This window comes from Oreochromis aureus, linkage group 5, assembly GCF_013358895.1.
Source record: "Oreochromis aureus strain Israel breed Guangdong linkage group 5, ZZ_aureus, whole genome shotgun sequence".
Lineage (NCBI taxonomy): Eukaryota > Metazoa > Chordata > Actinopteri > Cichliformes > Cichlidae > Oreochromis > Oreochromis aureus.
Window position 1 is genome coordinate 16897409 of NC_052946.1, and position 25654 is coordinate 16923062.

Here is a 25654-nt window from a genome sequence, read left to right on the forward strand (position 1 = left end):
AGGGGAATATGGCTTTCATATTATTATTTGTATTTATGAATCAAAGTCTAAAGTGACATGTATTCTTGTTTCAAATGTTTTTACTGAAAAATGGTTTTACTGCTGTACACTGAGACCATACGTAGTAGAATATGAGACAAAGGATGTGCATAAAAACATTTCTCAACTAAGCACACGTAAAACCAAGAGTTAATATGCATATGCCTGCATGGTTCATATGTGCACTGCTCCACATGTCCTTTAACTGTCTCTGTCTCACTTAAATTGCATAAACAAGATTCCAAATGAATATCCTTCCTACGGCTTGCTCACGACTGTGCTGCTCCATTACACTAATGACCAAACGCAGCCATTAATCATGCTCAGCCATTAACATGTCTCCTGGTCACATGTTCTCAGTCCTGTTCACATCACTTCCATTCATTCCTGACATGCTACTCAGCCAAGACACGACCCAATAGCCCTTCTGGGAGGCCATTGTTTTTTACTGATGATATATATCGCAGCCCTCACAGCATTGTAGCTGTTACTACAATCTCACCACTTGTCCCAGTCAAAGCAAGATACATTTGGCGCTGTCACCCAGCTCCACTGAAAGATTCAGGAGGTCAAATATCATTTTTTCTTTGTTAGATTACTGGCCTTCTTCAAACTTTTATTCCGGACAGTGAAACCAGAGATGAGTCAGTGAGGTGACGCCACCCAGGCAGCCAAACAGCTCTGATTAATTTAACACACTCTTTATTGCTCACCACTCCCTAGCAACAGATCTTGAAATGGATGTAGTTTCCTTCATTCAACCTCAGCACAGCAAAATCTTCTACAAGAAGAACATGATGGTAAGCACTGCTGCAGCCCACCACATCCAGCAGTTTAATGGGAAATATTAATGGAACATATTGTTCATACTCTTTTGCATTAATAACATCATGTTCAGCATGCATTACGTGATTCTAAACAACACAGTATTACCACATCTTATTTTTTTCAGAATTGCTTGAACCATTTCTAATGCTTTTTTGTACCTTTTAACAGTCCAAACCTTCATGCCTGCTTTAAAGTTACAGTGTGTGAGATTGAGCCACTAGATGTCAGTAGACTGCAGATTGCAGTCAACTGAATTCTATTTTTTTACCCCTTTAATTTCAAGTGTATAAGGGCACCTTTGTCATGGTGGCGCCATGTAAGAAAATGATGTTACATTTACCTGTGTCACTTTGGCAGGTACTTTAGAAGAGGCTGTAAAACATTGTGAAAGGAGTCTGATATGAATCAGTAAGTCAGTGTAGCACACTTCTATGTGATGACAGCAACAGTGAAGTGAGTTGTTTAGGATGTGCGTAACGTTTCTGTCATTAAGCGCTACTATTCCTGCTGTCAACTTGTTAATGTTAGCCATTGTTAGCTAACCTTTCTTTGAAATAGAGCTAACATTGTTGGACTTAGCAAATAAATTCTAACATAATATAAACATGTAATCATACTGTATTTAGAATTGAGCAATCAGGGAGACTCGACCCAAACACTGCCTGGCATAACATTAACAGATTAATATTTCCAGAAACCAACACCTGTTCCTATGTATTTTTAATGGATTAGTTCATAAGAATGCATCAAATTGTTAGAAGACACAATTACACAGTCAACGTATATCTATGTTAAATAACCTAAAAAACGAACTATACCTTTAACTGCTGACTAACCAGTTGAGAAGGCATTTGATATTATCAGATTCTTCACACAACGACATTTTTCACTTCTTAAACCTACACACTTATCTCTATTTGTATGAAAGACTAAACCCCCAACAAATGCTTCACATTTTGATTTTTGCCACCCTGAAAGTTACAAAAGTGTTATCATATTTGATTTGGGACATTTATAAGTCAGATATTGCTTGTAACACGACCACTCTGGGGGAGAATGAGCTCAACAGAATCATCCAGAAATTCGGACTTTTTTCTGTGCAATATATAAAAGTTAAAAGTGAAATTAAAATGACAAAATGACAAAAGAAATGCGTATTTGTAAATGTTCCTATAAGTTAGGTTTTTATGCTGTAATGCTCTGTGCTGCTCTGATCACTGCTGTTCAACTTTGATCTGATATCTAATCCCAGACCACACCCAATACATGAACTCCCTTCACCCCGATAATGAAATCTCAGCACAGTATATTTACTCCCTATTTTTCCACATGAGTGTGATATCTGCTTTCATTTGAAACACGATGTGCACACTGAGTTCAGCAGGTTGAAATGGGAAAAGATATTCTATCCTGACAGTGTCAAAGAAGAAGCATTGAGGGCATGCCCCCTCGGGAATACTCAGAGAACCAGAAGGATCAATGCTAATGGCAGCATCTGGCTGATGGTTAGTATTATTGATACAGTCCCCTGAAAAATCACTGACTATGATGTTTTTTTAAATGTGGGCATAAGTGCATGTGCCTCACATAAACACCGTTAAAGCTAGTGTAGAAATGCAGGTAGTCTTAGGATGGATAAGAAACTTTGACAGAAGCCATTCTGGCTGGTTGGAGCAGAATCTGGAAACAATAGAAAGTGAGATGAGCTCTGTGCAAATAGGGGGAGGGAAAGAAGAGAGCATTACTGATCATACAGCAGGTTGATTAGATTACAGAGCCATGGCTAACAGGCCATTTGTTACACAGAGAGCCAGACCTCGGCAGTAGCTGCAGATCTGAAGTGCAGAGCAAAACTGAGTGCGTTTGTGTGAGTGTGAATGAAAGATGAAAAAAAGAGATTAGACTAATTACACTACAGGGTGCTGCAGATGATCCTTCAGGAAGAGGAAACCCAAATTTAAATCTAATCAGAAAATACTGAGTTTGAATAAAGGCTGTTGATTTATTTGTAACGACGTGTGGGTATATGTATTAGAAGGAGGAAATAACATGATAGACTGTGTCACATGTGTGTTATAACATATGTAATCACTTGAATGGCTATGTCTATCAGAGGTATTGAGCATCACCGGAGACACAAAGAGTGCCACACCCAGTCGACACAGAGCATGCTCTGTATTACATCAACTTTATGCTGGACTGTCTGCAGACCTTGGTTAAAATTACTTTACACAAACAGGCACACACACAGAGACTGCTGAGAGATCTGAAGGCATTGCCTCAAATCTTCTATTAATACTTAATATTTATGCCAGACTGAGTCATACTTTTTATAGTTGTTGCAGTGCTGTGTGCTTATCATGTAATCCTCAATTATAACTTAGATTTCACAGTTTGAGCTAATATTCTTAAATGGCACAGTGGGACATCATGACTTTTTAGTTTGCAACCTTGCAATTACACTTTATACTTGCAACACATATTTGTTCTATTGTAGCTTATTTTTATGTCTGCACCTGGAGGAAAAACAGCAAATGTAAAGAGAAGAATTCATTTTCTGGGAAACTGCACTTCATTGGCTTGGTGCATTAGAGTACAATAGAAATCATTTGTTCTTGGTAAATCACAGACTGTGAGTTTGTAACAAAAGTCACTGTATGTCACCTGTTCCATCTGCAAGACCAGTGTTTCTATGAACTTACAAGTTGGATTACCTGGACTGAAAAATCCACCAGTGACCAGAAGTACAGAGTTTTCTGACAACTCCTACTCAAACATGGATTACTGGGTTTAGTGCATTTCAAATGGATGGAATAACTGCAGAGTCATGGCTCTGTCCCAGACGCCCAGAATATCAATAAAGTATCCCATTACTATAAAAGGAGAGAGAGACAAAGAGGAGAGAGGCAGGGAGACAAATGGAAAGGAAAGAATCAGATCAATGTACCTAGGTGATTCAATTAAGAATAGAATTTCACATTTTCTTATATTGAGAACCGGGTAACAAAATCCTCAGCTGGCACTGTTATGAGAATTGTAGAAGTTTATGCAAGAGTAAAATCACTTATATGTAAGATATAAGAAACTAAAACTGACAAAGAAAACACAAGTTCAAGATGTCAGCGAGTGCAAAAATCAGAGAGGGAAGGAGGGAGGGAGTGAGGAGACCTTAGTTTTTAAAGTAGTGTTGTGGAAGCTGGAGTGGCTCTCTGCCAAATGCTCTGGTTAAAAGGATGGTACCGTCGAGACAGAGAGCAAGGCAGAGGATTGGTGACAGCACAGAAAGAGGCAGAGTCTGGCTCTGAAGGGTAGGGAGTGGTCAAAGCTGGTGTGCTGATGACTGATTGAGTAAGGAAGGCATCATGTGGGTGGGGTGAGGAAAATGAGCGAGGGGGGGAGGTGTGATGCTCATAGGGCAACTAGCCTGGGTGCATAAAAACCCTCAGAGCTCTTCAGTCTGATGTCCTGTTGCTTCACAAGCTTCTTGAAGCCTACATCACTCCACCTATCCTCAGCGGCAGAGAGCAGAACCAGCCCAACCATGAGCCATTCTTCAGTGCATACCTCCTACAGGCGCACCTTTGGAAGCCCACACTCCATTTCGTTGTCCTCTTACACCCCCGTGTCCTCTCGAATGCCTGTTTCTTCGGGACGCTACATGCGTTCGATGTCACCTGTGGTGACATCCCGATCCACCGCCTTCCACCAACAGCGTTCCCGCCCTAGCCCCCAGCCCCCTCGCCTCTCCTATGACAAGGTGGACTTCACTCTGGCCGAAGCCATCAACCAGGAGTTCCTCACCACCCGCAGCAATGAGAAGGCCGAGCTGCAGGAGCTCAACGACCGCTTTGCCAGCTTCATTGAGAAGGTGCGATACCTGGAACAGCAGAATGGTGCATTGCAGCAGGAGCTCAACCAGTTCAAGGGCCAGCAGCAGCACGGGCAGCCCAACCGTGCATCTGAGCTCTTCCAGGAGGAGCTGAGGGAGCTGCGGCGCCAGATGGATGCTATCGGCAAAGAGAGGGACCAATACCAGCTGGAGAGGGATAACCTGGCAGAAGACTTGACCCTACTCAAGCAAAGGTTGGTACCAAGGTGACAGACAGACAGATAGACAGACAGATAGATAGATAGATAAGATTATCTACTTTTCTTTCCTCCCATTTTAAGCAAAGAGGAGACAGAGAATCTGCTGCGCTGCTACTTGACTCGTGTAAAGGGTGAGGTTGGGCGTGGCACAAAAGCAGCAGCATGATACAGAGGACACAGGAGGCTGCATCGTATCATGTGTGCAAATCATATCTGGCTATATATAAATGTCTTGAAAGACTGAGTAACTAAAAGTAAGGTGAAAAATGTCTATTAACAAAAGCAAAGAGACCAAAGGAAAAAAAAAAATCTGTGACACTGTGATTGATGCCAAATAATTTCATGACATGACTGACAGTAAATTGTTGTTTTCTTGACTGCCAAATCTGTGCAGTGCTTTACAAATGCACATTAGAATTCATGCAGACAGGAAGACAAGAGGAGCGAGGAGAAGGACGGAGAAATCGGACACAGGGAGGGGCTGGTGAGGACCAGCGAGGAAAGAGAGAGGGGAAATGGGACCAGAGGAAGAGAGGTTGGGTGTCAGGCGTGGTGAGGATAGCGTCAGGAAAAATCAATGTGACCCAATGACTCCATTAGGTGTATTTTCAGTGTCCCTCTGTGTGCTGATGGGATGGTGCCAGAGAGCCCATTAGGACAAAAGGCCCTGTGTAACACGACATGAATTAAAGATGAGGCAGCAGGACCCACTAATCTACTTTATGTCCAGCCCGGGTAAGACCTCTGTCTGACATAACAGATGGGCCTGCCTTCACCTGCACATCCAGACACTGACAGCCCAGAAGAAGCTAGCAGAAGCAAACTTAGATGTTCTGCATTTAGATCAAGGACTTTAAAACTTTAACACGTTTGACAAGAAATCCAATGAATAAGCAGAAACCTATAATTCATTTAAATATTTTCTGATATCACGCAAATTCTCTTTAATTTTTTATCACTGTAAACTAGTTTCACTAGTGTAATGATTTAAAAATATGTTAAAAAATTATAAGTGTGTGTGTACATAACCCTTCTGAGTGCATGACCTTATTGAACTGCAGAGATGCCACATTAGCCGAGAGGAAGAGCGGCTGATCCCAGTGGGCGCACTCCCAAAAATCCTTTTTACGACACAACAAATTAACAAATTGATCCAGAAAGCTTTTTGCCAGCTGATGCCCTGCTGCAACCTTTGACTCAGACAGTATTCTTGGGGGGAATAAAATAGTCCACCTGTTCTTCTCCCGTGCCTTTTTATAAAGGAGATTTTTGACTGTCATCGATCATTACTGAAAATATTGCATTTTGTTCTTAGGTTGGATGAAGAAGCCCAGAAGAGGGCAGATGCTGAGAATAACCTAGCTGCCTTCCGCAAGGTAAACAACAGGCTCAGTGGACCGTGACTGATTACAGTGTCCCCTTTCAGGTCACAATGGACAGCTTTGTTCCACCTCCAATACTTATGTAATACTGCCACAGTAATATGACAGGGCAGATTCCTAAAATGGCATTGATCCAGACCAGTGCACACAGGAGCCTGTGTACATTTTTTAGTTAATGCATGTTTTTATATAAAAATTGTATCCTCTAAGGGTGCAGATGTTTGTACAATTGAAACACACATACACTGAATGTTTTCTATTGCATTTTATTTATGTCTGCCGTATCCTATCTGATGATTTCCTTTTACATTGTTTTGTAGGATGTGGATGATGCCACACTGTCTCGTCTGGAGTTGGAGAGGAAGATTGAGTCTCTGATGGATGAGATTGAATTCCTAAAGAAAATCCACGATGAGGTAAGTGGTCCTATCACTGCATCCCACTTCTCTTTCTTTGTAAAAATGTGAACCTTCTTTCTTTCAGGGTTCACTTATCAAAGTACAGAATATTTTCTGGAGATCTAAAATTGTAACATTCTTTCCAAATACGTAAATCCTCTGTGATTTAATGTAATTTAAATCATTTAATCTGATTATGATGATTTAATTAGCATTTAAATCATCATAATCAGATTAACTGACTATTTAGTGAGTATAACACTAAACAATTAAATTCAATTTTATTTATATAGCTCCAATTCACAACATTAGATGCCTAAAGGCATTAGAAGGTAGAGACCCTACAGTAATACAGAGAAAATCCAACGACCCCCTTTGAGCAAGCACTTGGTGACAGTAGGAAGGAAAAACTCCCTTTTAACAGGAAAGAAACCTCTGGAAGAACCAGATTAAAGGAGGGGCAGCCATATGCTGTAACCGGTTGAGGGAAATGGGAGCGATAACAGATCATGCACTAAAGTATTTGGAGCACAGATGCAGAGAGCTGGTAAAGGGGGGGGGAGCAAATACACTCCAGGCTTGGATATGCAAGGATTTGTAAGAGACGTTCCTGTTAGTGTTTGCTAAAGCTTGAGAGTTAGCCATTATTGATTAGACCCAGCCTCCGGAGGAACTATTGTATGCACACAGATGTTTCTCACTGAGAATGTGAAAAGCATCTTTGCAGAAGGAAAATGGTTTTCACAATTTTTATGTGCTTTTATTCGTCATCAGGAAATCCAGGATGTACAAGTGAGCGTCCAGACCCAGCAGCTGAAGATGGAGGTGGACAGCAGCTCCAGGCCTGATCTAACTGGTGCTCTGAGGGAAATCAGAGCCCAATATGAAACCATTGCCTTAAAGAATATGCAAGAATCTGAGGAATGGTACAAGTCCAAGGTAGGCAGAGAGAAAACACACAATGACGGGCCACACACAAGTATATAAGTATTTGGTATTTTTTTATGTGTACTTCATCTTTTGCTTTTTGCAGTTTGCTGATCTGACTGAGTCTGCAAAGCGCAACAATGATGCTCTGAGGCAGGCCAAGCAGGAGGCCAATGAGTCCAGGAGGCAGATTCAGTCTCTTAACTGTGAAATTGATGCACTGAAGAACACGGTAAGCTGGAGTACCAGATGTCATTAGTCTATCATAATGTACTATACACAAGTATCAGCAGTCAAGATGTTTTTGGATAGACGTCTAAAGTCTGATGTCCAAATGTGGGGTTTTTGTTTTCTCAGAATGAAGCTCTGCTGAGGCAGATGCGTGAAATAGAGGACCAATTTGGCAATGAGGCAGCCAACTACCAAGATAATATAGGCAGGCTGGAGGATGAGATCCGCCACCTGAAGGAGGAAATGGCTCGCCACCTTCGCGAGTACCAGGATCTCCTCAATGTCAAGATGGCTCTGGACATTGAGATTGCCACTTACCGCAAACTGCTGGAGGGGGAGGAGAGCAGGTAAGCGAGAACATGCTGCGTCCATGTCTTCACTAGTAACAACATGATCAGTATCAGTATCATCTGTTTCTTCAAAGCTTAGCCCCAGATAATGTTACAACTCAAGTGCAACAAAGCAATTAGCTTTTTATTACATGTTGTAACACGTTCATGTTATTTTTCTGTTTAGGATTTCTGTTCCCATCCTCAATATTGGCATGAGCAATCACCTTGGAGGTAAGCTACAGTTGTTTTTTGTTTTTTTTCACAGTCAAATATAAGATTAAATTCTCTCACACCTTGGCATTAAAGCTGTAACCATTTGATTGCTCTTCATTTTCTTCAGCATGGAAACTTTAAAAGTTTTCAGAATTCCCATTTTGTTTCTCAGCTGCTCTCTTTGGCTTAATCACTGGCACAAATTGTAATGAAATAAAAATGTGTTGTGACTTCTTTTATCACAGAAAACATTTTCCAAAAGAAAAGTTCATCTTTTTACTGATTATTCTAACAGGAGGGGCTCATGCCGGAGGCAGATGTAAAAGTAATCTAGGATTCTCATTTAAAACAATGGGTTCTTTTACTTCTAGGACAAAGGGGGCCTAGAATCCCAGAACTTTGCCTCTTATCACTGTCCAGTAACAAACTCTTTCAGTCATTCATCAAGATGATTCAACTTTTCTAATAAATCTCTCAAAAGTAAAACTTGTCTTTTCGTGAGTGCACATATATCTAAATGTTAAAATCTAAGCAGCATTTTAACAGAACCTTTTTGCAGACTATGAAAAAGCTCCGGATAGCATGGGCAAGAGGACTGTCGTGATAAAGACAGTGGAGACTAGAGATGGCGAGGTAAGGTGATTTATAGAAAAATGTTGCTTACCAAAGATCACAACACTGATCACTGGCAAGTAACACAACGACAATATTAGTATGCATCACGTAGAAAAGTTATACTAACCTGGATATTATGTTCCTCTTTAGGTGCTGAAGGAATCCAGGAGGGAGAAAGATAGAGATTCTGGTGCAATTGACAAGGATGACATGGATGAGTAGACAGAAACTCATTACATAATATGAAGGCCAGTGCCATGATAGAAACAAAACTGAAAATGTTGATGAAAAATAGAAAAACAAACTCCGATCTGTACACTGTAGTTCTCGTTCTCACTAGTTAAGAGTTTCACTGTTTAGCAAATTGTCTCTCAGCATAGGTGCAACCATGGATGGATTCCTTTAGACAGTGTCAATCTGGTGCTATTTAAACCACCCAACTTTTTGCTAAACACTTTTGCTTTCTGTAGCAGTAAAAACCCCTTTATAAACGAACCACAGAGGCCTTGGTTTACAGTGCAATCCTAAGATGATCTCACATTTGTAGCAGAGTATTAAACCACACCCTAAACTACGTCATTTATGTACAGCATTTTAGTTGTTTGTGTTATATAAATCTCTCTCTCTATATATGAATGCCTTACTAACAAACTGCTTGACACTGCCCTTTGGCCAACAAACCTTAAAAACCGACTGAGAACAAATCAAGATGTCTGCATTTGTTTTAGAAGCTTTGCTGTCCTCTTACTGTGCAAATCACCATTCACCAAAGACATGGATTATTAGTAAATACAATAGGAAATTCTGACAGTGAAAATATGAAACTTTACTGATTTTGCTTTGCAATGCCGTGTGTATCTGGCACAACCGAGGAAAAAACATGTATGTGAGAATAAAAGTCATCCGTGAAAATAAACGCCATCCATGCAAATCAGTGTTGTTGTTGTGTGTCCATGAATGTAATCTTTCCATAACCTGCACTTTGCAATTTTCACGTGTGAAGTGGGTTGCATAATAAAATTAGAGGATAGATGCAAACGATCGATCCTATTACGCTAGTAGTTCCGATACCAATATTTGGCATCCATGATATCGATATGTGGATCGATCTGGCTACTTGTACTGGTGAATCGGGTAGTAAGAGAGCTGAGGTGTAGCTGGGAGCAAGACCACAAAGGTATTAGTCAATGACAGCTTAAAATAAATTCTAATACATAAAAATACGTAAAAAAGGTCACAGTGGGATTCTTTTGTTCTCGTTAAAAGCCAGACAGCTGAGTTCTGAACAGACGTTTGTTTTTGTTTTTTGTTTTTGTTTTTAATAAGACAGGTAAAAAACCTGTTGTAGTAATTTAGGCCTTATGAGGGAGGTTGCCTGTTGACTGTACCTTTATGTTGTTTCTATTCTCTCTGGTCTCAATCGCCGGTTACTGAATCTGGTTTTCCAACAGAATTTCTTAAGTTAATGCAACGCTTAGCATTTTTGCACACGGTCATATCCATCACATAGGACCCTTTGTTATTACTATCTATTTTTCCCTGAGTGACACCTCCCAGGCGAACCTTCATCGCAAACTGCAGCGGTTTTCCACACATTTCGCGAACTTTGCTTCCGCCATACTTGAATCCTGCTGGCTCAAATCTCTGTATTAAGCTTCTTCAATTAAACTTATCACAGCCATGTCAGTGCTGTACATTCTTTTTTCAGTACCCAACTTAAAAAGGCGCTACCTGAAAGGCAAAAATCAGGGCACAGATACTTTACGTCGTGACGACATTCTACATCCGTCTCCAGAGTTTTCGCTCGCGGTCTTGGCGCGAGACTTGTCCGGTTTGTCGCAGTTGTGTGACTGCAAGTGGAAAACAGCCGTATATTGTTAGAAAAGACTGTCGCCAAATGCGCTGGAGGTTGTTTAAAAGGAGCGACTGAAACAACATTTGGACGACCTAGAAGGTAAGTAAGTTGTTTCTACTTTCTTTATACTGTTTGAAACGTAAAACCTAAGGTAGCTGCTCTGACACAAGATTACCGATCAGAAGGAAGACTGCAGTCTTAGCAGAAATAGTAGCATAGTAGTATTATAAGTATATAGCATACAGCTCTAAATATGCCATCAATAACATAAGTCAGGTTTCTTCAGCAGGTCCTGTAAATAAATAGTAGTAATTGTAGTAAAGCTAGAGTGCACTCAGTTTGTACCGACACACACTTAACAAGGTTGGTCATCAAGTCAAACACAGCTGAGGAAGTATATGGAAAAATTTGTCGCTTTATTTATTAGGTACTCATTGCTGGTACCTGGTTGGACCTTCGTTTGCCTTCAGAACAGCTTAATTCATAGATTCAACAAGCTGCTGGAAACATTACACAGAGAATAATGTCCTTTTTGACATGACAGCATCATACATTTGCTGCAGATTTGGTGGCACTACATCCACGATGAGAATCTCCTGTTTCACCACAACCTAAAGATGCTGTGTTGGATTCAGGACAGTGAACTCAGTGTCATGTTTAAGAAACTAGTTAAAGATAATTTGAGCGTTATGACATGATGTTATCCTGCTTGTAATCATCCATCAGAAGATGGGTTCACTGTAGGTATGGTCAGTAGCAATAACTTCGTTGGGTGTGTTGTTTAAACAATGCTCAGTTTGTACTAAAGGGTCCAAAGCATACCAAGGAAATGTCCTCTACACTATTACACCACCAGCAGCAGCCTGAACCACGTTTTCATGTTGTTTTCACCAAATTATGACCCTACTGTCTGAATGTCGCAGCAGAAATTGAGGCTCGTCAGACCAGGTACCATTTTCAGGTCTTCTGTTGCCCAATTTTGGTGAGCTTGTGGTAATTGTAGCTCCAGTTTCCTTTTCCTAGTTGACAGTAGTGGCACAAAGTGTGGTCCTCTGCTGCTGTAGGCCATCTACTTCAAGGACACGTTTGAGACGCTCTTTTGCTAACCTTGTTTGTAAGGAGTAATTATTTCAGCTTAAGCTTTTTGTGATTATTCTGACAATTTTAGGTCACTTACACTGATCCCCTGGACTTCAAGGCACCCTGATGGTGTGTGGACTTATTCATGATGAACTGTGAACTTTTGGCAACGTGCAGTGCTCTAGGTTATCTGGAGGGAGACACCTATCACAAGGAGGCTGATTGCTTAGGTGAGTCCATTTGAAGTGTAAATATGTATATGTAGTTGTTGTTTTGATCCAGAACAGTCCTCTCACAGCTGCCCTGTCTCTATGTTACAGAGAGTGTGAAAGACTTGATTCGCTATTTACGCCATGAAGATGACGCCCGTGATGTCCGGCAGCAGTTGGGTGAAAGCCAGATTGTACAGAATGACCTTCTGCCTATTATCATTCAGCACAGACAGGACAAAGCCTTATTTGATGCCTGCATCAGGTACGAATCCTGAGAAGTCTCATCTATAAAATTTATGTGTATATATAAATATGCTTATCTGTATTTTAGTGAAGGTTATTTGGGTATATTTTTTATCTTATTTTTGTGTTATGTGATATGTTTTGTGATTCTGGAGTAAAGATTGATTGATAGGCAAGTGACAGTGACAAATAAAAATAGTAATACTGTCCTATAATACAATTCGTGTAACGTGTTACTATGGTGACAGATCATTGTTAGAAAAGTAATAAATTTGATTCTCTGTCGATACAAGTTGGTTTAAAAAAAATCTGTTACTTAAAATCTCTTTTTTTTTTTTTTTTTTTTTCTAGACTCATGGTCAACCTCACGCAGCCTGCCATGCTCTGTTTTGGTAAAGTCCCAGATGACCCGGTGTTCAGGCATCACTTTTTGCAAGTGACGTCTCATTTGCAGGCTTATAAGGAGGTATTTGAACAGCAATAACACAAGGATTTTATAAAAAGTGGTTTTTATATAATTACAAACAAAATATTTGCAGCCCATGTTTTTATAAAACTCACCATAAAAGTATCACTGTTGCCACTGTATCATTATCTTTCATTTTCAGGCATTTGCCAGTGAGAGTGTGTTTTGTATCTTGAGTGAGACATTGTACAACCTTCTACAACTTGTGAGTATTTCACTTGTTCAGATTTTTGTTTTCATTGAACCGTTTCCACTCAGAGTAAAAATGCTTCTGATTCTTCATGCGTTTCTGTCTGCATCCTCACCTTTGGTCACTCAGGACTGGGAGCAGAGACAGGAAGAAGATAACCTGCTGATAGAGAGGATTTTGCTGCTGGTTAGAAATGTGCTTCATGTACCTGCGAACCCCAGTGAAGAGAAGGTTTGATTTAAAAAACATTATGCTGATTCCATATAAGTGCTTTGCAGGTTCTTCCCATCCCTAATCTCTCTCTTTTTATCCCTTATTTGCAGAAAGTGGATGATGATGCCAGTGTCCATGATCGAGTGCTGTGGGCCATTCACATGAGCGGCTTTGATGACCTGATCAAGTTCCTGGCCTCAGCACAGAGTGAGCAGCAGTGGAGTATGCATGTGTTGGAAATCATCTCCCTTATGTTCAGAGACCAGGTTAGACAGAAAAATCCATTTTGGGAGTGCACATCTAAATTTTCTAGCTTTCTCTGTTTCAGTGGGTTTTTTTGTTGTTGTTGTTGTTTTCTTTCTTTACAGACTCCAGAAGCTTTGGTGAGTGCCGGCCATGCTCGTTCAGCAGAAGAGAAGAAGAAGGACTCTAATGAGCTGGAGGCACTGAGGCAGAAGGAGCATGCAGAGAAACATTCTCGCACTTTCCAGAGAGGGACCAGGTGCAGACACACAGATGTTCTTTAGTGCCAAGTTTACCATTGCCAATTACAGAAGAGTTTAAGTGCACATAGATTTTCAAGTGTTGGTGGGTGGGAGGTCCTGGGTAAGCAAGGGTTCCAACTCGAACCTCTGAACTTCTCAGTCAAAATCACTTCCTTCCTGCAATTCTGGACTGTTCACAATTCTGGACTGTGTATTACATTAGAAGTATCTGTGAACTAGGAATACTTCTGGGTGAGGTGCATCTACAGAAGAGTTGCAGTAAAAAAAAATAGTTTCATGGCAAAAGTCAGCAGAGCATTAACACACATGGTGGAGTTGCAACAAGTTGGTTTAGAATTAGCATAGATGGATGGATAAATGTCATTATATGCTTGCAAAAATGTTCCCAAAAAACGCTATAGCATCCTCAGTACTGAGACGCAATGTATATGCTGTTGTTTTCCTCTTAGACACTCTCGCTTTGGAGGGTCTTTTGTTGTTCAAGGACTGAAGGCAATAGGGGACAAAGATGTGATCTATCACAGGAACCTTCAGAATGTGAGCTGTTCAATTTCCATTAAGAAGTCTTTCCATTAAGTGATCGTGTTAAGAAAAAATAATTTATTCTGTCTGTTTTATTTATCTATTTTTTTTAAGTTCAAAAATTACTCTCACGACATTGGCAAAGCAGTGAGACGTGTTCCCAAGAAGCATCGAAAGGCCCAAGAAAGTGGGGAAAAACGACGTTCGGCCTTAAATGTTCGACTTTTCCTGCGAGAGTTTTGTGTGGACTTCTTGGAGAACTGCTACAATCGACTCATGTACCTCGTTAAGGTCGGCCGCTGTTACGTGTCTTATTTTTTTGTATAGATGTACAGTGATATGCTGAACACAAGTTTTTCTCAGCTAAATTATTAAAATGCTTGTTTTGTGAACAGGAAGATGCTTCTAACCTCGACATTTAAAACCATAGAAAACAACCAAAAAGGGCATCTAATGTTTTTTGTTTTCACCAGATTTTTGTCTTTGTCTTCTCAACAGGAAAGTCTCATTCGTGAGCAGACTCAGCAACATGATGAGACCTATTACCTGTGGGCACTCAGCTTTTTCATGGCTTTCAACAGAGGCAGTTGTTTCCGTGCCGACCTAGTTTCTGAGACCATGTCAATTCGGGCGTTTCATTTTATTGAGCGCAACATTACCAACTACTATGAGATGCTGCTCACAGACCGCAAAGAGGCCACTTCTTGGTCCCGCAGGTAAGGCGATCATTTAGAGGCTGGTTAATGGAATCGAATACTTGAGTCGGCCCAACACTGCTGCGATTTGTTCTTTTTAGGATGCACTTGGCATTAAAGGCATATCAAGAACTGCTGCTAACTGTGAATGAGATGGACAGATCGGAGGATGAAAGCATCCGGCAGAGTTCCAGCGTCATTAAAAGTAAGATTGTAGGTTTAAAAGTTTATATATAACTTTTGTTCAAGGTGAACAGTTTTTCACATGGTCTTCTAGCATATGTATAGTTGTGATCAGACGTTTGGGCATGAATGTCATGGTAAATTTGGGCTTTTGTACAGCATAAATCTTAAATGATTTTAAAAAACAAGACTTTGAGTGCACAAGTTTTAATTTATTTTGGATTTTCTCTGAACCACGCAGGGTCAAAAGTATACAAACAGTCTCAAATATGTAGCACTAATACACTCTTTTAACAAGTGGTGCTGAAGGTTCTACAATGACTTTCAACTCGCCAAGGCCGATTAATTTCTCATTCATGGTCATGATTGAGTACAACTGCTATGAAAAGGATTTGCTTGATAGCATTCATTGGATTGACAAGTATTAAGTACAATGGGAAAGTCCAAGAACTTCACAGACGTGCTAATGAGAATAGTAGATTTGCACAAATTGGGAAGATTGCTTGGAGCCATTTCTAAACAACTGCAGATTCCAAGATCAGTAATTCAGATGTGTCACCACTTTGCTAAAGTCTGGCACAAGACCCAAACTGTCACCCTCAGATGAGAGGAAATTGGTCAGGATGTTCAGGAACAACCCAGGAACCTGAAGGCTCAAGCCTGCCATGAACTAGAAACTGCTCAAAGACCAGCATCACTGTCCACAGTGAAGTGGGTTTTACATCAATTGAGAGACAACCCAAACACCTTCTGGATAAATGTTTTAGGGTCAGATGAGACAAAGATTGAGCTGTTTGGCCACAATGTCAAGAGGTATGTATGGAGGAGTGAAGGTGAGGCTTTCAAACTGGACTTAATTTGCCTCCAGTGGTACTGGTACATTGCACAAAGTGGATGGAATAATTAACAAGGAGGACTACCTGCAAATTTTTCACCTTCCCCTCAAATCAACAGCTAGAGGATCGGTACTAATATTAGCCAGATATTAGTGGTATATATTTGAAATATAAATTCATACTTGTTCACCCGAGATATATGCTGTACAATTATTCCAACCTGGAAAAAGAACAACTGAAAGAAATGATTAAAATCCAAAAATAACCACAAAATTCATGCCCACGATGAGTGGATGTAAACTTCTGTCCACAACTGTGTATACCACTAAGACGATCTTTAGTGTTAATTCTTGTTTATGGCTGATTATGAGAGTTTGTCTCATCTGTTTACTTTCACTTTCTAGGTAACATATTCTACCTGATGGAGTACAGAGAGATTTTCCTGACCTTGCTGAGAAAGTATGATGAAACCAAGCAGCCTGAGTCCTACCTCAAAGACCTGGTAGAGTCAACTCACCTCTTCTTGCGAATGTTAGACCGCTTCTGCAAAGGCCGCAAAAACTTGATAGTGCAGGTAAGTTCTTATGCTTAATTTGCAGTGTTTGGTTTTTTTGTTTTTTTTTTTAAAATGTTAACATTTGCTCTGTTAACTCTTCAGAGGAAGAGGGTGAAGCGGAGAAAGTCTCAAGGTAAGAAAAAGGAGGCAGCTCCAGAAACTAGTCCAGAGGCCCTGGAGGAGACCTGGAAGATTGTGGAGGAAGAGCTGAAGGGTGCAGGGTTTAAGGTTGGTGTGAAGCTCAGCCTCAAGGGATGTTTGTTTGGTAGTGTAGAAACATGAAATCGTTTTTAGGAACATTACTTCACAGGAAATTTCACTTTTTAAAAAAAGCCTTTTTCTCCTTGTTTTATACCCAAAAAGAAAAATGGGACAAATCAACCTCGTTATCTTAAATGTAGACACATGAATCATTTTGTTTTGGGGGAAAATGTAATAGTATCGATGTCGCTGGGTGTGACTTGACAAAATAAGTCATGGCTGAAAAAATCTGGAAAGGTCGGGAGACCCTTTGAATAATATCCATAAGTTTTTGGGTGACTTTGTATTTAAAATGACTGTAATTCCTAAACAGATGATTCAATAAACCCATTACATTAAAGCTAAAAGTCTGCATTTTAATGACATCTTGATTGTTTGATTTAAAATTTACTGACGAGATTGGAAAGTTACGAAAGAATTTACCATTATCTAGAAAGGTATAGACCTGACTGGTAGTTAAAAAGCACCTTTCTACTCGATGTGAGCATTCAGAGTCCTTTCTGTTACAAGTCTCAGGCACCTGATCTCACTCACATCCATACAGCTGTTTTATCTATGCCTACGTGCTTTATATTCACACACACTCACACTCCAATATTGTTGCATTGTAAGTATATTATAATATTATTATCAGGAGTAGCAGAGAGAAAGCTTTGTTTCAGAGCTGATTTTAGACAAGAGGTCTTAAAAATGTCAAAAACAAATCGATGAGACGTACTTGCTCACGCTCAGTGTCTCCTCTTGTCCTCTGTTTGCAGTTGTCTGAATCTTTAACTCAAAGCTTAGTGCCGTTTGATGCCACGTCTGAGACTCCCCTCGAGGATCAGCGTACTGAGGCTATGGTGAGAGTGCAGGATGCTCTGCTGGTTCGAATGGGCCCAGAAGCTCTGGGGCTGCTGCGTGCCGCCAGGTCAGTAAAACTCAGTATTATAATTTGTTTGTTTTTTTAATTTAAATCTTATAATGGCCACCGCAAAATGCTTAAAATTCACATCGTTTCTAAAGTTAACCACATTAGAGACTCAATTTGAAATCATGTGCATATGACAAATGCCTTTTGTAGAAGTTTTTAAAGGTTAAAAATTACTTTGTTTATTCAATTATTAAATTAGACTTTTCTTTCAGTTATCCTAGGTTTCTAAGCAGGCATGTGTAGTTAGGGAAAAAAACAAAAATTTTCCTTTCTTGTCATGCTCAGAGAGGTGTGGCCAGAGGGAGATGTGTTTGGTTCAGCTGATGTGGAACCTGAAGAGGAACTGGAACTCCTTAAGCAGATCCTGCACGCCAAACTGCCAAGTAAGTATTGAAATGTATATTTATCACTCTTGTGCAAAAGCCTCAATGCAGGATTCAAACCTTTGCTTTTGACTTCAGGGTCATCTCAGACTGCTGTGGTGGAGGAGGAGGAAGAGGAGGATGGGCCAGAGATGGAAGAGGAAGAGCTGGAGTCTGTCCAGGTTTCTGAAACGGAGTTCAAATTTCTAGACTTTATCAAGAGGTGAGGAGAAGTAACTTGTGGCCAATCTGTGCTGTAATCCATGCTAAATGTTGCCTTAGAGTCTGTTTGCATACAAATTCTGTGACTTTCCTAATGGGAAGTTTGCCCCTTCTCTTGGTCTCCACAGATTTGCCACCCCCGGTATTGTTCGTCCGTACCTTCTCCTGCTGAAATCCTATTCAAAAAACACCCCACACACAAACCACTGCATTGCTCGAATGCTGCACCGCCTGGCTGTTGACCTTAAAATGGACGCCCTGCTTTTCCAGTTGTCAGTTTTCCACATTTTCAACAAAATCTTAAATGACCCTGCTGCAGCTGCTTACCAGGTATGATAACAACACTGGAGGAAAGCGTTTGGTAATCCTAGTTAAGTTTCTCTAACGTCTGTGTGAGATGGCTCACTATGGGAGGTTCCTACTGATGCTACATTCTGATACCAGAATATCCACATTCAGGGACTACCCTGACACTGGATAATAAATCAGTTATGTCTGAAGTGCTGTTTGTAGAAGAAAGTATGGTTGCCTGGTGTGCAGCCAGAACATGCACTAAAGGGAGGGGACACTGTTACATTCAGGTGAGGGAAGCTTCTGTGATTGATAACACCGGAGGGCACCTGGCATGTCAGATATCTAGCAATTAAAAAGAACATTTTCTTCTGCAAGCTGTTGATATAAAGCTTAGATATTACACAATCGCTTACATTTTTTCTTCTTCTCCATCACAGGAACTAGTGACTCTTGGCAAATATTTAGTGAAGCGGTTTGTTTCACTAGCAGCACAGAACAATAAGGCATATGTGGAGCTGCTGTTCTGGAAAAATGTGGGAGCTGTACGCGAGATGACAGAAGGCTACACCAAAGAGTGGGTGCTTTTTTTTTTTTTTTTTTTCTCAGGTTCTGTTTACATGGACTTTCATACATGTGTTCATGTAAAGTCATTTTCACATGTGCACTGCAGCCCTGAACTGTTATAGACATTATAAAACAGAGTATAATATCATATTTCTAGGCAGCACCCCTTGTGTGACCAATTACTTTCTTGTTGCTCGTGTGTGAAAACGGTTAATGTGCCATATCATATGTGTAACAATGAAAAGCATCCATATGTATTTATGTCCATAATTTGAAGTATTGCATGTCATTGTTGTGAATCTGTTAGAGAGGAAAAGAGACCAGCATGGACTGAAGAGGAGGAAGAGGAATTGCGCAGACTCTATGAGGAGCACCGTGACTCTGAAGGTTGGCTTTATTTGCTGTTTGCACATCTTTTCTTGTCTCTTATAAGAAGTGTTGGGGTCATTACTCAAAAAAAAGTAACATGTTAAATATTACTTATTCCTTATTTGGCGTTTTTTTTGTTTTGTTTTGTTTTGTTTTAAGTAATGCATTGAGTTACTTAATGACTGTAGAAATTACATTGTTACAGTATTTGTTACTTCCTTTTGTGTTACTCTATAACTTGGCCTGAAATACACAGTTACATAATTGCCAGTTAAAATAAATCTCATTCTGTAGTCCCACACACATAAATCAACATCCTAATAATAACACACATACAACCTTTTATTGCTTGAAATCAAAACAAATTTAGAAATCACCCAAAGTAACTTTAGAGCAGTTGTTACTGCAGTTCTACTGTAGAAATATGTACACATAGAAATAGAGGCTTTTTAATTAATTTTTGACTGTCAAACCAGCTAATTGATAATTGAACCATTGGAGCACAATAACAACATAATTCTAACTGTGACATGATTACAGAGTTAAGTAAGTGATGCGTTACTGAAAAAGTAATGTGACCACATTAATGTGTTACTTGAGAGTATATTGCACCCAAGACTCGTTATAAGTTACTAAATATACTTGTACATGATGCACTGAAGTTTGAAGGTTCTGACTGCTGACTCTTGTGCATAGTGCCAGACATAGTGGAGACTCTCCTGCCATTACTAAGCAACAGCAACCGTACTCGGCGTCAGGTAGTGACGCAGCTGGTTCATATGCGCCTGGTGGACAATGCTAAAGAACTGAAGAAACCCAAGTATGTACTGTGGTTTATTTTCAATGAAGGATGTAACGCAAACTAATAATACACTGTACACTAAACAAGGCTGCCGTTAAAGAATTTTTGTCGTATTCAAAGGAAAGGTACTCGAATTGTTCTGTGGACTGAAGAGCAGGAGCTGGAGTTGCAGATGCTGTTTGAGGAGTATAGAGACTCTGATGGTAACAGATATTATATTATTTTTAAACGCATGACAGAAAAATTAAATTTTACCTTTCATCTGTCCTCTGTTCCAGTCTCAGTAAATTAAGCATGAATACTTCACAGCATGTGTGTTCAGTTTTGATTGATAAAACCTCTGCTTTCACAGATGTGCTGGGTAACATCATGAAGAAGCTCACTGCTAAGCGGTCCCGAGCACGTGTGGTGGACAAGCTGCTCAGCATGGGCCTGGTGTCTGAGAGACGAGAACTGTATAAGAAGAGAAGTCGGAGTGCTCACGGGAAGAGCACTGGAAATATAATGGTAGCTACTTTAGTCTTATGCTTAAAATATAAGAGATTAAAAACTTCAGAACAAATAAGATGTTATTTGTTCTGAATGAATTATATTTGAAGAAATGTCAATTTCTTAATGAATTCAAACATTTTTTGGTGCAGACTGAAGAAGAGTTCTTGGCTGAACTCACACAAGGCACCCAGGATGATCCTGTGGACAGAGATGATGAATATGAGTCTGAGGAGAGTGAGGAAGAGGACCTTGAAGAGCAGGAAAGTGAAAGATCACTAAATGGTGGCAGGAGGAGCCAAGGCATGCACTCTACAGGAGAAAGGAGACCTGATGTAGAGAACATGGTGTATGCTCTGCAACAGGAAGGTGAGACAAAGGCCAGATTGCCCCTGTGTTCTCACTGATCAGAGAGGATGAATGGATAATATGTAATGCGATGATGTGGATTTAATGTTTGTAGTAAGTTATTAAAATCTGGATTTTTTTTTTCCCCCCATAGGCATGTCTGGACCTTTGTTGTGGCTACAGAATTGTCTGAACAAAACAGCAGATGATCGTGAAAATGACGGTGAGTGCATCTGTCAACACAAAAAAACATTTTCCAGACGGTGTTTTTTCTGCTTTTGGTGATTTTAGGAAGATATGGATGCATGCTGCACAGTGCGTTTAAAGCATGTTGTAATTACTTTTATTTGGCGCAATATTGAAATGATTGTGGTCCGTTTCCCAGGTTTGTCCCAGCCTGTTCCACTGGCCCCGTTCACAGAGTCAAATGAAGAAGCCATGGAAAACAAGAGCTTCCAGCGACTGTTGCGCAAATTGGGAATGCGAGCACCTGCAAATGAACAGGTGTGTGCTTGCATGCGAGTGATATTTCACTGTCAAATGAGTCATTTGACATTATTCTGTGCTGTAGTCCTACTCCTAATCTGTTTTGTGCTGCTGTAGTTTGGGCTGAAGCCTTTTCATATATAGTTTCATATGTGGCAGTTCTGATGACAAATTAATATAACAAGAATAAATAAAATGTTGAATTAGAGAAATCTATATTTAGAAATGACACAGAACTACATTAAATACAAAAAAAAAATCTTGAGGCGAGTGTTGTTGAAAAAGTTTTTTTGTTGTTTTTTGGTAACTAGGAGTCCTTCTGGAGAATCCCTGCAAAGATCAGTGTATCTGAGCTCCGGAGTGCCGCTGCAGCTCTCAGCCCGAAGGAGGACAAACCTAAAAATGATGATGAGCAAGATGGGACCAGGAGCCCAGCAGAGGAACCCCGTGGGGAGGAAGAGGACGACGCGACGCGTGAACAGAGAGCTCAGGCTCTGAGAGCTCTACTGCTTGCACGCAAGAGGAAACGATTCACCGATGAGGATGCAGGTATATGTGGCAGATTTATTTTCTGTCTAGGATGAAACCATTTAATTACAGCTTACAGCACTGTAGCTTGTCACATAGCCAACAATGTAGCAGTAACCTTGAGTAATAATTAATGTAGTAGTAGTATTAGGTTAATCTGTTACGATAGCACTGTTCTCATAGGTTGTGAAGAATTGACCACTGTTTGTTTGCATCTGTAGTTGTTTAGGAAAATAGTAACAAAGCTTTAAGTTTGAAAAAATAATTCAGCTGCCTAATGCAGATGTTGTAGATTAAATCGAGGGTCATTTTGCTCCTGTGAAGCAAAGACAGAAGATGGTTTGAGGATTAGGATTAGCTGCCATCTTTAAGACACTGTAAAAGCCATAGACAGGAGCTGAGAAAAACAAAAGCTCCCTAAAGTGGTTTGGGGGGTGAATTCAGCCCTCTGGAGGTCTGCAGTCTAGACAGTGGAAACTTAACTGAATATAAAACAACCCAAAGAAGTGGAAGCTGGGCCTTATGCCAGGAAGCAGGTTTGGCCAACGACTCTGAGTTTATTAACCGTGAGATGAGGGAAATTTTGGCTTTCATGTTCATCTCTGAGTCACTTAGCAGACTCTGTGAACTAAACCTGGTTGCTGGCAGGTTTATTTCAACAAACTGAGTTTCCCTGACTCCCTCACATGAGCGCTTTTTAATCGTTTAGTTGTTAGAATACCTAAAAAGAAGGAGACAGTGATTTATTATCAGCTCAGAGTAAAATAGTCTCCATCTTTGTGACTGTGGACATTAATGCAGCTGTCAGACTGTCAGCCAGTTTCCCTGCACTGGACACTTTTACTGCCTGGTACTGTACCGTATGTTTATAACCGATCGATCGTCGGTGTGGTATGTGTCGTACTATAATCGGTCAAAGAGCTGCATCTCAGACTTAATGTGAACACTTGAGTGAAGATGAGGCTGAAAAGATTGTGATCCTGCATCTGCTAAAAATCTCAGACAAGGTTGAATTTCAGTGACCCTGAATCTCAAGGTCAAGGGACTTGAGGGCGGATCTATCTGTTGCTCTCTTGGTAACTAATGTCACAGATCAAACGGTAAACGTTGTCTTAGCTGTTTCTCCAGATTTTTATCCTCAGTTTGAGTCACCTACACTTTCTCCCTGTCAAGTTATGTTTGAATAATTTGATTTAGAAAAACAAAATAAATGTAAAATTAGGATTCCAGCTTCATCTAGTACAAATTCAACTTAACAGATATTACTGACTAAAATGACACTTTTCTTTCGTCGTTTTTGTTTTGTTTTGTTTTGTTTGTTTTTGTTTTTTGTTGTTTTTAAAGATAAATCCACCAGTTTTTAAATGGAGTCTTTGCTCTTTATTTACCTGTTGCCATGGTGAATCCTGGTCTCAGAGCTGCACTGATGATGACTTTATTTCTACTCTCTATATACGCTGCTTTTAGAGAAAAAAGCAGCGTGCACATAATATAAAGTTAGAAACCACATGTTATGATGAGAGTCCTCTGCTGTGCCAGTTTGGGCGAAGTAGTACAGCTGCGTTAGAATCAGGATGGGAAATGGCTGCAATGCTGGTAAAATACTTAGTGTCTCAAGCATTTAAGAAGTTGCATGTGTACCGTTAATCGGGGATGGAGCAGTAATTACATTGATGTGACTTGTGTTCATACTGGGTGTTTTGTTGTTGTTTTTTTAAGCTCCTGAGTCAGATGCCACTCCTGTCGATGACACAGATGATGTAAATGAAAGGTGAGGTCTCATCCTATGATTTTTATTAACTAGTAAACATAAGGGGAAAATCCTCAGAGCATTAACTCTTTAAATATCCATGTTTACATCAGTTCCCAGGACAACACCTCAACTAAAAGAAACAGAAGCAGAGTTTTGGAGGATGACGAGGAGAACGGTATTGCGCTCCTGCTTGTTTGAAGGGTTCACTGGTGTTTGATTATGACAGAGCTTGATCATTTTGCTAACACGTTGCTGTCTTTGCAGAGGAAGACTCCACTACTGCAGCGGCTATGGATACAAATGGCGATGAAGATTCAGACAAGGAGGACATCTCTGCTCCTGTGAAGAGAAGACGCGTGGTCTTAATTGATGAAGAGGAAGAGGAGGATTAGAGACGGCCTTTAATGGGCTGTAAAACTTCAGATGGGAGATGCATTAAAAGTCCCGCATGTTGCTCAGAGGTGCACGCAGCCCTCTGGAGGCCTGAAGTCCAGACAGGAGAAACTATTAATGGAATACTAAAAAAAAAAAAAGTAACCCAAAAGAACATATGGAAAATTAGAGCCTGTGTAAAAAGGAAAAAAATCTTCTTTTTTTCTCCAAGTGGACAATTTATTGGCGTTTCCTGCTAAAGACGTTCTGCTGGTCTTTAATTTTGTTAGTCTGTATATGTTTATAAAAGGTTCCCAAATAGATATCAAACAATGCTGGGAAGGTTGTGCATCATGTGTACTCTGAAATTAAACTTTTTATCTGAATGCTGTTCCATGCATACAAGTCTTTTGTATGTTTTCAAGTTGTTGTCAATGTTGACTTTGGACTTGATAATTCTATTCAAGTGTACTGATAAATAAAACCACACTGCTGACAGAATACAAAAATGGCTCCCTGACAGATTTTTTTGTTGTGCTTTGGCCTTTGTTGCACCACTAGGGGGCGTATACATGTTATTAACCAAGAATTAAGTATAGAATAGCAACACAGACTCATTTTTTTCTCTTTATTGCTTTCAAATGTAGCTTTCAGTTTTTGAAAAAAAAAATGGCTTTACAGTTACGGAGTTGTACAAGACAGCCGGAAAAAATAAAAATTCTTCTTAGGTTCAGTCATACTTGTGAAAAACGAAAAAAAAATCCGAAGAACAAATGTGCGATTCGGTTTCCTTCCACGTGTGGATCTTGCATCTAGTCTGCAGTCGCCGCCTCTAGTCGTCCACGTTTTCCAGCTGGGTTGGAGGTGGTCTTTGTCCTCACATCTGGACCACGTTAGTGACTTCCTGTCACAGCATCTGCTCTGCCCCCATCCCACAGAGCCAGAAGCAGAGCTGACAATCTACAGACACTGCTGTGAGTTAAGCATGTGTGGGTGGAGTCCTTAAAGGTGAGAGGTTAAAGGTACATCACTTCCTGTGAACAGTGGAATGGTCTACATGAATTTAAGGGTCAGACACTTTAGTTGTTAGCAGTGACTCAGGATTTGTGACCAGAAGCATTCGTCTTACATGAATGAGGCATCGTGCTGACCAATAGATTAAATATTTAGAAGTCAAAAAATGATAACTCAAATGGAAGTTGACTTTTCATTACAAAATTAAAGGACATTTGATTTTTAAAGTGTGTATGTTTATACTCAGCTGTTTCCTTTAAGAAACA

General features: G+C 40.1%; 2 protein-coding genes across 2 annotated transcripts; both read left to right on the top strand.

The window, feature by feature from the left end:
• Nucleotides 1-4356: 4356 nt before the first annotated feature.
• prph (peripherin) lies at nt 4357-10805 on the top strand. The gene is made up of 10 exons (XM_031747969.2): nt 4357-4950; nt 6272-6332; nt 6659-6754; nt 7511-7675; nt 7770-7895; nt 8021-8241; nt 8411-8457; nt 8999-9072; nt 9205-10231; nt 10763-10805. The coding sequence occupies exons 1-9, from the start codon at nt 4409-4411 to the stop codon at nt 9274-9276; spliced, it is 1404 nt and encodes a 467-aa protein (XP_031603829.1). The 5' UTR covers nt 4357-4408; the 3' UTR covers nt 9277-10231; nt 10763-10805.
• Nucleotides 10806-10857: 52 nt separating this feature from the next.
• Nucleotides 10858-24877, top strand: timeless (timeless circadian clock). The gene is made up of 30 exons (XM_031747968.2): nt 10858-11008; nt 12078-12219; nt 12310-12463; nt 12796-12910; nt 13053-13115; nt 13230-13331; nt 13424-13579; nt 13682-13815; nt 14269-14356; nt 14456-14632; nt 14840-15057; nt 15138-15241; nt 16460-16629; nt 16714-16839; nt 17631-17782; nt 18071-18168; nt 18247-18370; nt 18498-18699; nt 19101-19237; nt 19535-19614; nt 20293-20416; nt 20519-20601; nt 20751-20905; nt 21040-21256; nt 21390-21458; nt 21621-21739; nt 22033-22270; nt 23969-24020; nt 24113-24177; nt 24267-24877. The coding sequence occupies exons 2-30, from the start codon at nt 12135-12137 to the stop codon at nt 24392-24394; spliced, it is 3735 nt and encodes a 1244-aa protein (XP_031603828.1). The 5' UTR covers nt 10858-11008; nt 12078-12134; the 3' UTR covers nt 24395-24877.
• The last annotated feature ends 777 nt before the right edge of the window (nt 24878-25654 follow it).

Coding starts and splice junctions, on each gene's coding strand:
- prph (XM_031747969.2), top strand. CDS start 4,409: ATGAGCCATTCTTCAGTGCATACCTCCTACAGGCGCACCTTTGGAAGC. Junction 6,755..7,510: donor TAAAGAAAATCCACGATGAG/GTAAGTGGTCCT, acceptor ATTCGTCATCAG/GAAATCCAGGATGTACAAGT. Junction 8,458..8,998: donor CATGAGCAATCACCTTGGAG/GTAAGCTACAGT, acceptor ACCTTTTTGCAG/ACTATGAAAAAGCTCCGGAT.
- timeless (XM_031747968.2), top strand. CDS start 12,135: ATGATGAACTGTGAACTTTTGGCAACGTGCAGTGCTCTAGGTTATCTG. Junction 12,911..13,052: donor ATTTGCAGGCTTATAAGGAG/GTATTTGAACAG, acceptor TTTCATTTTCAG/GCATTTGCCAGTGAGAGTGT. Junction 16,840..17,630: donor TGAAGGGTGCAGGGTTTAAG/GTTGGTGTGAAG, acceptor CTCTGTTTGCAG/TTGTCTGAATCTTTAACTCA.